This window comes from Orcinus orca, chromosome 11, assembly GCF_937001465.1.
Source record: "Orcinus orca chromosome 11, mOrcOrc1.1, whole genome shotgun sequence".
NCBI classification, from domain to species: domain Eukaryota; kingdom Metazoa; phylum Chordata; class Mammalia; order Artiodactyla; family Delphinidae; genus Orcinus; species Orcinus orca.
In genome coordinates, this window is record NC_064569.1 from 41,028,806 (window position 1) to 41,043,650 (window position 14,845).

Sequence of the window (14,845 nt, forward strand, 5' to 3'; positions counted from 1 at the left end):
AAATGGAAATTCTAGACATTTGAGATGGCACAAGAAAGAATCTGTGAACTTAAACTACAGCAATAGAAATAATCTCATCTGGAGAAAACAGAGAAAATATTTTTGAAAAAAAACAGACACTCAGAGACCTATGGCACAACACCAAATATACCAACATACATATAATGAGATTTCTGGAAAGGGAGGAAAGGAAAAATGGGGAAGAAAAAATATTTGAAGAAAATATGGCCCCAAACTGCCTAAATTTCATGAAAAAAACCCTTAATTTATAAAAGAAGCTCAATAAACCCCAATTAAGATTAAAAAAAGAGATCCACACCTAGACTCATTGTAGTCAATAAAAGATGTGCAAGACCTGTATACTGAAAGCTACAAAACATTACATACAGAAATCAAAGAAGACCTGATAAATGGAAAGACATACCACATCCATGGATTCGAAGACTCAATATTGTTAATATGGCAATTATCCCCAGATTGACCTATATATTCAATGCACTCTCTATCAAAATCCCAGCAAGGTTTTTCATACAATTTGACAAGCTGATCCTAAAATGTATATGGAAAGGCAAAGAACCTAGAATAGCCAAAAATTTTTGAAGAACAACAAAGCTGAAAGAGTTACTCTACCTAATTTCAAAATATACTAAAAACTATAGCCATCAAGACTGTATGGTATTGGTTTGTTTTCTGGTAGCATCTTTAGAATGTTCTATATATAGTATCATGCCATCTGCAGACAATGACAGTTTTACTTCTTCCTTTCCAATTTGGATTCCTTTTATTTTTTCTTTAATTGCTGTGGCTAGGATTTCCAAAACTATGGTGAATAAAAGTGGCAAGAGTGGGCATCCTTGTCTTGTTCTTGATCTTAGAGGGAATGCTTTTAGCATTTCACCATTGAGTATGATGTTAGTTGTGGGTTTGTCATATATGGTCTTTATTATATTGAGGTATGTTTCCTCTATGACCACTTTCCGGAGAGTCCTTATTGTAAATTGATGTTGAATTTTATCAAAAGCTTTTTCTGCATCTATTGAGATGATCATATTGTTTTTACTCTTCAGTTTGTTACTGTGGTGTATCACATTGATTGATTTGTGGATACTGAAAAATCCTTGCATTCCTGGGATAAATCCCACTTGGTCATGGTGTATAACCCTCTTAATGTATTGTTGGATTCTGTTTGCTAGTATTTTGTTGAGGATTTTTGTATCTATGTTCATCAGTGATACTGGCCTGTAATTTTCTTTTTTTGTGATATCTTCATCTGGTTTTGGTATTAGGGTGATGGAGCCTCACAGAGTGAGTTTGGAAGTGTTCCTTCCTCTGCAAGTTCCTGGAATAGTTTCAGAAGGACAGATGTTAACTCTTCTTTAAATGTTTGGTAGCATTCACCTGTGAAGCCATCTGGTCCTGTACTTTGGTTTGTTGGGAGTTTTAAAATTACTGATTCAATTTCAGTACGGTAATTCAGATTTTCTATTTCTTTTTAGTTCAGTCTTGGGAGATTGTACCTTTCTAAGAATTTGTCCATTTCTTCTACGTTGTCCATTTTATTGGTGTATAGTTGCCTGTAGTAGTCTCTTATGATCCTTTGTATTTCTGCTGTGCTGGTTGTTTAAAAATAGCACAGAGATCAATGGAACACAATACAGAGTCCAAAACAAAACCCAACTTATATTTATGACCAACTGATTTATTTACACAAAATTTCTAGAAAAGGCAAACCTACACAGACAGAAATCATAACCATCATTTCCTGAGTGTGGGGCTGGAGGTGAGAACTGACTGCAAATGGGCACGGGAGGAGGACTCTTTGGAGTGAAGGAAGTATCCTAAAATTAGATGTGGGGCTTGTATAAATTTACAAAAATCTTTGAACTGCGTGCTTACACTGTGAGAATTTTATGCTATGTAAATTAAACATCAATAAAGCTTTTTAAAAAATGAGAAAAAAATTTTTTCAAACCACACATTTGGAAAATTCAACATATACTGCTAAATAACTCCTATATCAAAGAAGAAATCATAATCATCTAAAATCCTTATAACTGAATAGTAATGTATATACCACATAGCAAAACTTCAGTGCTGCAAGTAAGGTACTACATAAAGGGACACTTAAAGCTTTAGGGACTTCCCTCGTGGTCCAGTGGTAAAGAATCCGCCTTCCAATGCAGGGGACACGGGTTCGATACCTGGTTGGGGAACTAAGAGCCCACATGCCGCAGGGCAACTAAGCCCACGCGCCACAACTACCGAGCCAGTACACCTCAACTAGAGAGCCCACGTGCTGCAAATACAGAGCCCACGTGCTCTGGAGCCCACCTGCCACAGCTAGAGAGAGAAAACACGCACACCACAACTAGAGAGAAGCCTGTGCACCACAACGGAAAATCCCACATGCCTCAACAAAGATCCCGCATGCCACAACTAAGACCTGATGCAGCCAAAAATAATAAATAAATAAAATAAAAATAATAAAGCTTTAAAACTTTTAGGTTCAGCCATACGGAAGAGCAAATATTTGACCTAGAATATTCAGCCTAATAAAGAAGAAAGGCTGAATGTTATACATTAAATGTCCACCTTTATAAAGGTTAAAAGAATATTACATGACCCATAGAAAGCAGAAGAAAAGAAATAAAGATAAGCACAACAATTAATGAAAATAAAATAAAATCAGAAAAAAAGAGGACCAACAAGGCCAAAATCTAGATCTTTGAAAAAACCACAAATCCCTGGTAAGATTGATGAGAAAAGGAGAGAAGGCACAAATATAAATAATATTATGAATTAAAAAATAATACTTTAGGGACTTCCCTGGTGGTCCAGTGGGTAAGAATCCACACTCCCAATGCAGGGGGCCTGGGTTTGATCCCTGGTCAGACAACTAGATCCCGCATGCCACAACTAAGAGTCCACATGCCACAACTAATAAGTCCACATGCTGCAACTAAAAGATTCCACATGCCGCAAGGAAGATCCCACACGCCACAACTAAGACCCGGCACAGCCTAAATAAATAAATAAATAATTTTTTAAAATAATACTTTAAACAATGTTATGCTCTCAATTTTAATACTTAAACAAAATGGATAAATTCCTAGAAAATTCTAACTAACCCAAACTAACTAAATAAGAATAGTCCTTTAAACAGTAAAAGAACTTAATCCGTAATTAAATTTTTTTCAAAAATAAAACACCAGAACTCAGAACAAGTGAGTCAACCATAATTACCAGCAATTATTTAAGTATTATATAAATATCTTCATAAAGAATCCAAAAAAAGAGAACATACCCCGACTCAGTGTATGAGGATAATAATCATCTTGATGCCCAAATTAAGTAAGTATAGTACAAGAAATGCCAGTATCATAAATGTGGACATTCCAAATTATTAGCACACCAAATCTATCAAGAATAGTATAAACAAAAAATTTAATTAATTAATTAATTTTAAAAAAGAATAGTATAAACAGAATTCCACATAACCAAGGTGAGTTTAACTAAGGCAGGGGTCCCCTACCCCTGGGCCACAGGCTGGTGCCGGTCCGTGGCCTGTTAGGAACCGGGCTGCACAGCAGGAGGTGAGCGGCGGGTAAGCCAAGCTTCATCTGTATTTACAGCCGCTCCGCATCACTCACATTACTACCTGAGCTCCGCCTCCTGTCAGATCAGCGGTGGCATTAGATTCTCATAGGAGTGCAAACCCTACCGTGAACTGCGCATGCTGAGGGATCTAGGCTGCGTGCTCCTTATGAGAATCTAACGTTTGATGATCTGAGGTGGAGCTGAGGCGGTGATGCTAGCGCTGGGGAGCGGCTGCAAATACAGATTAGCAGAGAGGTTTGACTGCACAGAGACCACAATAAATCAATTGCTTGCAGACTCATATCAAAACCCTATTATGAATGGCAAGTGAAAACAAGCGTAGGACTCCCACTGATTCTGCATTATTGTCAGTTGTATAATTATTTCATTATATATTACAATGTGATAATAATAGAAATAAAGTGCACAATAAATGTAATGCACTTGAATCATCCCGAAACCATTCCCCCCACTGCTTCCGGTCCATGGAAAAACTGTCTTCCACAAAACCGGTGGTCCCTGGTGCCAAAAAGTTTGGGGACCACTGATCTAAGGAATTCAGGGTGGTTTAATATTAGAAGTTTCTTAATGTAATTCACCATATTAACTGATTAAAGGATTAAAAAATACCCCATGATTATCTCAATAGTGCTGAAGAAACACTGTTAAAAACTCTTAAGTCTGGACATAGAAGGAAACTTTCTTAACCTGATAAAGGTTATCTACCTCTACAGCAAACATCATTACTACAGAAAAACATTTCCTTTAAAATCAGCAGTGATTTCCCCCACTATCACCACTTTTATTCCATATTTAGTAGAGCTTCTACCAGGTACAGAAACACGAGAAAAAGATGCAGAAGACATATGACTTAGAAAGGTAATAACAAAACATTCATTATTCGCAGATGATGTCATTATATTAAAAAAGAATTTATAATCCACTGGAATTAAGAGAGTCTAGTAAAGTGGCCAGATATAAAAGCAATATACCAAAATCTATTTCATTTCTATACACTATCAGTAGTTAGAAAATGTAATTTTAAAAGTAACAGATGTCACACCCACAAGGATGACTTATCAAAAAGTTAGACAAAAAAAAAAAAAAAGTTAGACAAGTGTTGATGAGGTTGTGAAGAAATTAGAACTCTCATACATTGCTAGTAAGAATATAAAATGGTGCAGCTGCCTTGGAATACATTTTGGCAGTTTTTCAAAAATTTAAACATATAAATTACCTTATGACTCAGCAATTCCACTCCTAGGTAGATACCCAAGAGAAATGAAAACATATGTCCACACAAAAACCTGTATTTGAATGTTCACAGTAGCATTATTCATAATAGCAAAAAAAAGAATACTACCTAAATGTCCATCAACTGATAACTGGGTAAACGAAATGTGATATATTCATACAATGAAATATCATCCAGCCATAAAAAGGAATGAAGTACTGATACCTGCTACAATCTTATGCTAAGTGAAATAAGCCAGACACAAAAGCCCACATATTGTGTGATTCCATTTATATGATGCCATGTCCAGAATAGGCAAATCATAGAGACAGAAAGCAAAGCAATGGTTAGAAATAAACTATAAACAATGAAATTAAACTATAAATCAATAACAGAAAGATAGCTGGAAAATTTAAAAATACATGGAGATTAAACTGGATAATAGTATTGGACCAGTGTTAAATTTCCTGATCTCGATAAATGTACTGTTGTTATATAAAAGAATGTCCTTGTTCTTAAGCAGTACACACTGAAGTATTTAAGGGTATAGGGGCACAATGTCAGCCATTCACTCTTAAATGATTCAGAAAAATTTATACACATACACATAAAAATGATAGTGCAGTGTGACAAAAAGTAAACAATTGGTGAATCTGAATAAAGGGTATTTGACAATTCTTGGTAACAAAAGATAATGGAAGTCAACAAATACAATAATACCAAAATGATTAGGTAGCTAAAAACAAATCTAACAAAAGATTGCAGGCCTTTTATAGAAAAAAATCCTGAAACGTTTAAAAAAGACATTAAAGAATATCTAAGTAAACGAAATGGTATAGTTTATGCCACAATAGGAGGACTCAGTTATCAGAAAGATGTCAATCTATATTCCCTAACACCATATACAAAAAATAAACTCAAAATGGATTCGAGACCTAAATGTAAGACTGGACACTATAAAACTCTTAGAGGAAAACATGGGAAGAACACTCTGACATAAATCACAGCAAGATCTTTTTTTTTTTTTTTTTGCAAGATCTTTTTTGATCCACCTCCCAGAGTAATGGAAATAAAAACAAAAATAAACAAATGGGACCTAATAAAACTTCAAAGCTTTTGCACAGCAAAGGAAACCATAAACAAGACGAAAAGACAACCCTCAGAATGGGAGAAAATACTGCAAATGAATCAACGGACAAAGGATTAATCTCCAAAATATATAAACAGCTCATGCAGCTCAATATTAAAGGAACAAACAACCAAATCCAAAAATGGGCAGAAGACCTAAATAGACATTTCTCCAAAGAAGACATACAGATGGCCAAGAAGCACATGAAAAGATGCTCAACATCACTAATTATTAGAGAAATGCAAATCAAAACTACAATGAGGTATCACCTCACACCAGTTACAATGGGCATCAGCAGAAAATCTACAAACAACAAATGCTGGAGAGGATGTGGAGAAAAGGGAACCCTCTTGCACTGTTGGTGGGAATGTAAATTGATACAGCCACTATGAAGAACAATATGGAGGTTCCTTAAAAAACTAAAAATTGAATTACTGTATGATCTAGCAATCCCACTACTGGGTATATACCCAGAGAAAACTGTAATTCAGAAAGACACATGCACCCCAATGTTCACTGCAGCGCTGTTTACAATAGCCAGGTCATGGAAGCAACCTAAATGCCCATCAACAGACAAATGGATAAAGAAGTTGTGGAACATATATACAATAGAATATTACTCAGCCATAAAAAGGAACGAAATTGAGTCATTTGTTGAGATGTGGATGGATTTAGAGACTGTCATACAGAGTGAAGTAAGTCAGAAAGAGAAAAACAAACATCATATATTAACGCATGTATGTGGAACCTAGAAAAATGGTACAGATGAACTGGTCTGCAGGGCAGAAGTTGAGACACAGATGTAGAGAACAAATGTATGGACACCAAGGGGGGAAAACCGCGGTGGGGTGGGGATGGTGGTGTACTGAATTGGGCGATTGGGATTGACATGTATACACTGATGTGTATAAAATTGATGACTGATAAGAACCTGCAGTACAAACAAACAAACAAAAAAAACCCAACAAATACTAAAAAAAAAAAAAGTTCCTCCAGAGATAAAACTATCAAGTTGGATGTGTCTTCCAGATTTTTCCTCTATAAAAATGATCATATATTATCATCATTTCCATAAACAGAATCACACAGACTGTTCTGAATTACTATTTCATGTGATATCAGGGACTTCCTTCCATGCAAGGGTGCGTTTCTACTGTTGTTCGCTTTTTTTTTTTTTTTTTTTTTGCGGTACGCGGGCCTCTCACCGCTGTGGCCTCTCCCGTCGCGGAGCACAGGCTCCGGACGCGCAGGCTCAGCGGCCATGGCTCACAGGCGCAGCCGCTCCGCGGCATGTGGGATCTTCCCGGACCGGGGCACGAACCCGCGTCCCCTGCATTGGCAGGCGGACTCTCAACCACTGCGCCACCAGGGAAGCCCTGTTGTTGGCTTTTTTTAAAATAAATTTATTTATTTATTAAAAAAAAAAAGAAAGATGTCAATTCTATCTGAAAAACTGAAAAGCACCAGGTTACGATAAACCCTAACATGAGTGTTAAGACAATGAAAAAGTTCATTCTAAAAGACCTAAGAATAGCCAAGACACTCCTATGGAAGAAAACAATGTTGGAGAAGTTGCCATCCAGAAATCAAGGTTTATTCTAAAGCTATGGTAATTGATCAGTGTTGTATTTGTGCAAGAATATTCTAAGTGACCAGTGGAACAAAATGGAAAACCCAGACATCTACTTCTGGGCTCTCTCTCCTATTCACTTGGAAAATCTCTGGTTATTTTGAATAGCCCTATACCAATACCACACTGGATTAGTATTGTTCATAAATTGGGTAGTAGATTTACACGTGTTCATTTCATTATTGTATTCTATAACTTATATGTTATATATATATTTTTTTATATACAGCTAGTACTACTTCAATTATTTTTTTAAAAAGTGCATTGGGCTTCCCTGGTGGCGCAGTGGTTGAGAGTCCGCCTGCCGATGCACGGGACGCGGGTTCGTGGCCCGGTCCAGGAAGATCCCACATGCCGCGGAGCGGCTGGGCCCGTGAGCCATGGCCGCTGGGCCTGCGCGTCCGGAGCCTGTGCTCCGCAACGCGAGAGGCCACAGCAGTGAGAGGCCCGTGTACCGCAAAATAAATAAATAAATAAATAAAGCGCAGAAAGGCTGGCCTCTAGGAGCCTTGATCCAGGAATCTGGATGCCATTAGACATATTTAATTTCTATTTCCTATTGCTATTCTCTCTGTATGTTGACTTTACTTTCTCAGGCTGCCTGTCCTCATAAGTCTGGAACTATGGCTGCAGACTGATTTGAATTTATAGCTAAACAGTCATGTGACTAGGGTGAAACAGATTCTTCTCTGGAAGCTCCAGTTTAAAAATGCTGGATAAACATACTGCGTGAGAATATGCCATTCTTGAAAATATTGGTGTGTGGAAGAAAGTTTCATATTTACAGCCAACATTACAGCCATACTGGAAATAAGTGAAGAATATTATTAATAATCTTTGATTTAACATTTTTATTAAAACATTATAACAATAGTGCAGAATATTTGAAAAATAGATGGGGAAATATATAATCCCACTATCATTAAATAAGTTACAAATGATTTTATATGCTTCCTTTCGGTCTTTTCTACATAATTGTATATAGCTGTCATAATAGCCTGCATTCTATTTCATGTACTTATTTTTCACTTACGATATTAAAGGTATTTCTATATTGCTAAAATAAAATAAAATTAAATTAAAATGCTGGATAAGTATTCCAATTGGCTAGCTTTATACCAAATATAGTCACCTCTAGACCAATCAGCACAACCAGGAGAATGGAATTCTGTGAATGGAACAGTTGGGTCATTTACCCACTTGCAGCTAAGGGTAAAATGTCTATTACTTGAAAAGCTAGGGAAGAATGTGGGGCACACAAAATATTCAGCTACCACATGTGACACCTGTAACTCTGAGACAGGCTGATGAGAAGAGATGCTGCTGTTACAGTAGCTTTTCTATGGATAAACCTTAAAATGATCTGTCCTTTAATAGTACCTGAAGTGTTCTTATATTTTCCTATCTTTTCTGTAGCAAAGAACCACTTTATGTTCAGGAATTAGCAGGGAATTTAGGGGAGTGCATGAATTAAAAATCTGTTTTATTTTCATATTCAACATCCTTCAAGACTTTAGCATCATTAAAAATTTAATTAAAATTATTCACAGCTTACAACATAAGAAAGATAGACCTCAGCATTTACCTCTTTCGCCCTTGACAATTTTTATATAGTTTTACTTTGTAAAAGCTATAAATACTGGTGGCGCAGTGGTTAAGAATCCACCTGCCAATGCAGGGGACATGGGTTCGAGCCCTGGTCCAGGAAGATCCCACATGCCGCGGAGCAACTAAGCCTGTTCGCCACAACTACTGAGCCTGCACTCTAGCGTCTGCGAACCACAACTACTGAGCCCGCGTGCCACAACTACTGAAGCCCACGCACCTAGGACCGTGATCTGCAACAAGAGAAGCCACCACAATGAGAAGCCTGCACACCACAATGAAGAGCATCTCCACTCGCTGCAACTAGAGACAGCCCGTGTGCAGGAACAAAGACCCAATGCAGCCCAAAATAAAATATAAATAAATAAATACCCTTTTTAAAAAAAAAAAAAAAAAAAGCTATAGATCCTGCTGTGAGACCTCCAGGAAATACAAGACAGCAAAGGTAACAAAAGTAACCTGAAATTCCTACTATCTAGAGATAACTGTCATTAAGATTTGGTGAACTTTCTTTCACAGTCTTTCTAGGCATACATACATACATACATGGATACAATTTTACATAATTGTTCAATCAGGCACTATGGAAAGAAAACTTGTTCATCAGGAATACTTTATATTGCTGTCAAAATGTCTGCTCTCCAAAATAATTTATTGGTATTTTTTTGTTAACAGGTAATATTACAAAAAAATTACATGAAGCAGAAGTGCATTATATTTCTCCAAGTTTTTGTAATTCTGACAAGAGTTATGGGGATATAATCCCTTACACTTCATTTTGTGCAGGTGATGAAGATGGAGTTGTTGATACTTGCAAGGTAAGACCAAATAATTTTCCTTAGAAATACTTTCTAAAGACAGAACGGAACTTGAACAAGTCCTTTGATCACTTTCTGGTGAAGTCTTAATTCTCAAGTCTAAATTGTTTTTCTCCTTTTTTAACTATTCCAACAATCCAAATCGTCTTGCTTGCCTGATTCCTTGGTTTCTACAATCATGGTCAACCTTAATCAAAATTTGCCTTGAATCTTTTTTTCCATTACCACTTTTATTGAGATACAATTTACATATATACAATTCACCCATTTAAAGTGTACAACCCAGTGGGGTTTTAGTATATTTATAGAATAGTGCAACCATCACCATAATCTAATTTTTAGATCACTTTTGTCACCCCCCGCCCCTAAAAACTCTACTCATTAGCAGTCACTCCCCATTCTCCTCTCACCTACCCCTAGCCCTAGGCAACCACTGATATCTAGAGATTTGCCTATTCCGGAAATCTCATATGAATGGAATCATTCAATTTGTGGTCTTTTGTGACTGGCTTCTTTTACTTAGCATAATGTTTTCAAGGTTCATCTCTATTACAGCATGCATTGATATATTGCCAAATAATATACCATGGTGTGGATATGCCACATTTTATTCATCCATTCATTCGTTGATGGACATTTGAGCTATTTCTACTTTTTGGCTTTTATGAATAACGTGGCTATAAACATTTGTGTACGTTTTTATGTGTAGGTTTTTTTGTTTTTGTTTTTGTTTTTTGCGGTACGCGGGCCTCTCACTGTTGTGGCCTCTCCTGTTGCGGAGCACAGGCTCCGGACGTGCAGGCTCAGCGGCCATGGCTCACGGGCCCAGCCGCTCCGTGGCATGTGGGATCTTCCCCATCTGGGGCACAAACCCGTGTCCCCTGCATCGGCAGGCGGACTCTCAACCACTGCGCCACCAGGAAAGCCCATGTGTAGGTATGTTTTTATTTCTCTTGGAAATTTCACCTAGGGGTAGAACTGCTGAGTCAATGTTTAACATTTTGAAGTACTGCCAAACTGTATTCCCAAGTGGCTGCACCATTTTACATTTTTACCCAGCAATGTATGAGAGTTCTTTTTTTGTTTGTTTTTTTTGGAGTACAGTTGATTTACAATGCTGTGTTAGTTTCACGTGTACAGCAAAGTGAATCAGTATACATATACATATATCCACTCTTTTTTTTTTTAGATTATTTTCCCATATAGGCCATTACAGAGTATAGAGTTCACAGTGCTATACAGCAGGTTCTTATCAGTTACCTATTTTATATATAGTAGTGTGTATATGTCAATCCCAATCTCCCAATTTATCTCTTCCCACCTTATCCCCTGGTAACCATAAGTTTGTTTTCTACATCTGTGACTCTACTTCTGTTTTGTAAATAAGTTCATTTGTGCCCTTTTTTTTTTAGATTCCACATATAAGCGATATCCTATGACATGTGTCTTTCTGTGTCTGACTTACTTCACTCAGCATGACAATCTCTAGGTCCATCCATGTTGCTGCAAATGGCATTATTTTGTTCTTTTTTACGGCTGAGTAATATTCCGTTGTATGTATGTGCCACATCTTCTTTATCCATTCATCTGTCAATGGACACTTAGGTTGCTTCCATGTCCTGGCTATTGTAAATAGTGCATCAATGAACATTGGGGTGCATGTATCTTTTCAAATTATGGTTTTCTCTGGATATATGCCCAGGAGTGGGATTGGTGGGTCATAGGGTAGTTCTATTTTTAGTTTTTTAAGGAACCTCCATACTGTTCTGCATAGTGGCTGTACCAATTACATTCCCACCAACAGTGTAGGAGGGTTCCTTTTTCTCTACACCCTCTCCAGAATGTATTGTTTGTAGATTTTTTTGACGATGGCCATTCTGACCAGTGTGAGGTGATACCTCATTGTAGTTCTGATTTGCATTTCTCTAGTAATTAGTGATGTTGAGCATCTTTTCATGTGCTTTCTGGCCATCTCAACAATGTATGAGAGTTCTAATTTCTCCACATCCTTTACAGCATTTCTTACAATCTATCTTTTTTTAATTGAAATATAGTTGATTTACAATATTGTATTAGTTTCAGGTATACAGTAAATTGATTCAGTTATATATATATTTTTTCAGTTATATATATTTTCTATGTCTGTGAGTCGTGTTTCTGTTTTGTATATAGATTTATTTGTATTATTTTTTTAGATTCCACATATAAGTGATAACATATATATTTGTCTTTCTCTATCGAGTTACTTCACTTAGTATGATATTCTCTAGGTCCATCCATGTTGCTGCAAATGGCAATATTTCATTCTTTTTTATGGCTGAGTAATATTCCATAGTACATATATATACCACATCTTCTTAAACCAACCATCTCTTGAGGGACACTTGGGTTGTTTCCATGTCTTGTCTATGGTAAATAGTACTGCTATGAACATTGGGGTGCATATATCTTTTTGAATTAGAGTTTCGATTATAGCCATCCTTGTGGGTATCTCAAGGTATCTCACTGTGCTTTTAATTTGTATTTACTTAATGACTAATGATGTTGAGCATCTCTACATGTGCTTATTAGTCTTTTGTATATCGTCTTTAGAGAAAGGTCTATTCGGATCCTTTGCCCATTTTTATATTGAGTTATTTATCTTTTTATTATGGAGTCACAAACATTCTTTGCATATTCCAGATACAAGTCCTTTACCACATGTATGGTTAGCAAATATTTCCTCCCATTCTGTGGACTGTCTTTTCACTTTCCTGATGTTATCATTTGTAGCACAAAAGTCTTTGATTTTTTATGGAGTCCAATTTATCTATTTTTTGTTTTGTCCCTTGTGCTTTTTGAATCTTTATTCCTCTTTTCTTCACTGCTTCTAAATCTACCAGCACATCACTCCCAAACAGTGTCCCATGCTCTGATCTTTTCCTACTCATTCTGATTTCTGCAATCCAGGGTCTATCTTTCCTGTGTCCTTTTCCTTAAAAATCGTGCTGAGTGAAAGAATCCAATCTACATACTTTCACTTATGAATTGTATTCCTAAGTGAAACATTCTTACCTTCAAAAATAATTATTCAATGCTTACCTTATGTAGAGAATTTGCAAACACCTTAGAAACACAGTCCTTATACTTTAGGCACTGAAACAGTTATCTCAGCGTCCTTACTGTTTTGAATGATTAACAGTCCTCAGTAAAGGTGTTTCAGTGCATTAACAGTCTTGTATAAACCATGATAGAGATTTGTTATTTGTAATACTATTAAGAGGACTAGCCATCGATTCCTGTTATCCTGCACCAGCCAATGTCAACACTTAGAAAGATGCCATCTCTTGCAAGATGCCAATTTACTCCTGTCCTCTAGTTAGCAAACGACACACACACACATCCCTAAATGAATCCTTTATATATCTTAGTTCTACCTTTCCCACACAGCATTAACAGAAGTATTCTAATAGACAATATTTGCAGTATTTTTCACACTTCCTAAATTACATTTCTCCTGAGTAACTGCACTAAAAAGTTCAAACAATTTGATTTATAGTATTCTGGTTCAAAACTATGCAGGTGCGAAGTTTATCCACCAGCTATATGGTGCCTCTAAACACCAGGCCAGACTGAATACCTCCTGTTTTAGTCAGAATATAAAACTGAAAATCTACGGTTCTTTGTAAGTTGGAGGTATTTTGAAAATATATATATAAATGTATGATTAATGTGATTAATTTATTTCAGCTTTACTGTTGTTTAAGGACTAGTGGAAGTAACTAATACTATTTTGGGACTTTTTTAATAGGGTGACAGTGGTGGACCATTAATGTGCTACTTACCAGAACATGAACGATATTTTGTAATGGGAATTACCAGTTACGGATATGGCTGTGGGCGAAAAAATTTTCCTGGTGTCTATAGTGGGCCATCCTTCTACCAAAAGTGGCTGACAGATCAATTCTACCAGGCAAGCAATGAAGGCATATTTAATATAAATATTCTGCTTGGACAGGTCCTTGTAGCCTTAGGTTCTGTTGTCTTACTAGCAGCTCCATAAAGAAATTCTGAAGGATCTTTATTTTGCCTCGTGTCCCTTTCCATGTTCTACATAATGAAAATCATTTATTCTTTTGACAAGTAATTGCCCATTTTAGAGTCCTCATGTGGACATTTTCTGGAATAAAAGGATTGTGACATATTAGATAAGTGATTATAAATTTGGCACTGAATCACATGCTTCCTCGATGTATCTTGTTGTACTTTATAATCATACTTTTTCATTTGGAATACCTTCCTAGAGTTTGTGTAAAATATTCAGTTAAATATATACTTTATGTATATAAATATCAAAATAAAGAGTTAATAATTTTAAAAATGTTCTTTTGTTAAATTAATCAAACCTTATTTTTAAGTTAGATTTTATTTTATTCAAAAACATTTGTTTGTATGATATATATATTTTTGAATCATCATCTTGTTTCTGGTTCTCAAAGGATATTTGAAGAAGTAAGTATTTGCCTGTTTTTCAAATTCTAATTAAAACTATTTAATATTAATACTTCCTTTCCTGTGCCAAGAGAGAACTGTGGTGCAAACATCCCCAAATAATTTACTTTTTATTTAGAAATGTATACTGTGACTTTTTTTTGCAACGTTATAACCTATTTTCTGAACATTATTTTCTTGAAGCCCATGCGAAAGGTCTGTATTTCTTGGGCCCTGGAATTAACTGTGAGCAGAGGTGACAGAAGAGCATGCTGGGAAAGGAGGGATGCCAACCTGGGATTAACTTTATGATGACTAATCTTTAATATGGATTATATAAAACAAAAGAAAAAATTGACTGG

At 36.2% G+C, this 14,845-nt stretch overlaps 1 protein-coding gene across 1 annotated transcript in view; it reads left to right on the forward strand.

The window, feature by feature from the left end:
* TMPRSS12 (transmembrane serine protease 12) overlaps positions 1–14,130 on the forward strand; it is a 37,610-nt gene extending 23,480 nt beyond the window's left edge. Inside the window, exons 4-5 of the mRNA XM_049694131.1 lie at positions 9,871–10,013; positions 13,804–14,130. Of these exons, the coding sequence (XP_049550088.1) occupies positions 9,871–10,013; positions 13,804–14,055 (395 nt within the window). The 3' untranslated portion in view covers positions 14,056–14,130. The remainder of the gene's footprint in view (positions 1–9,870; positions 10,014–13,803) is intronic.
* Positions 14,131–14,845: the final 715 nt, after the last annotated feature.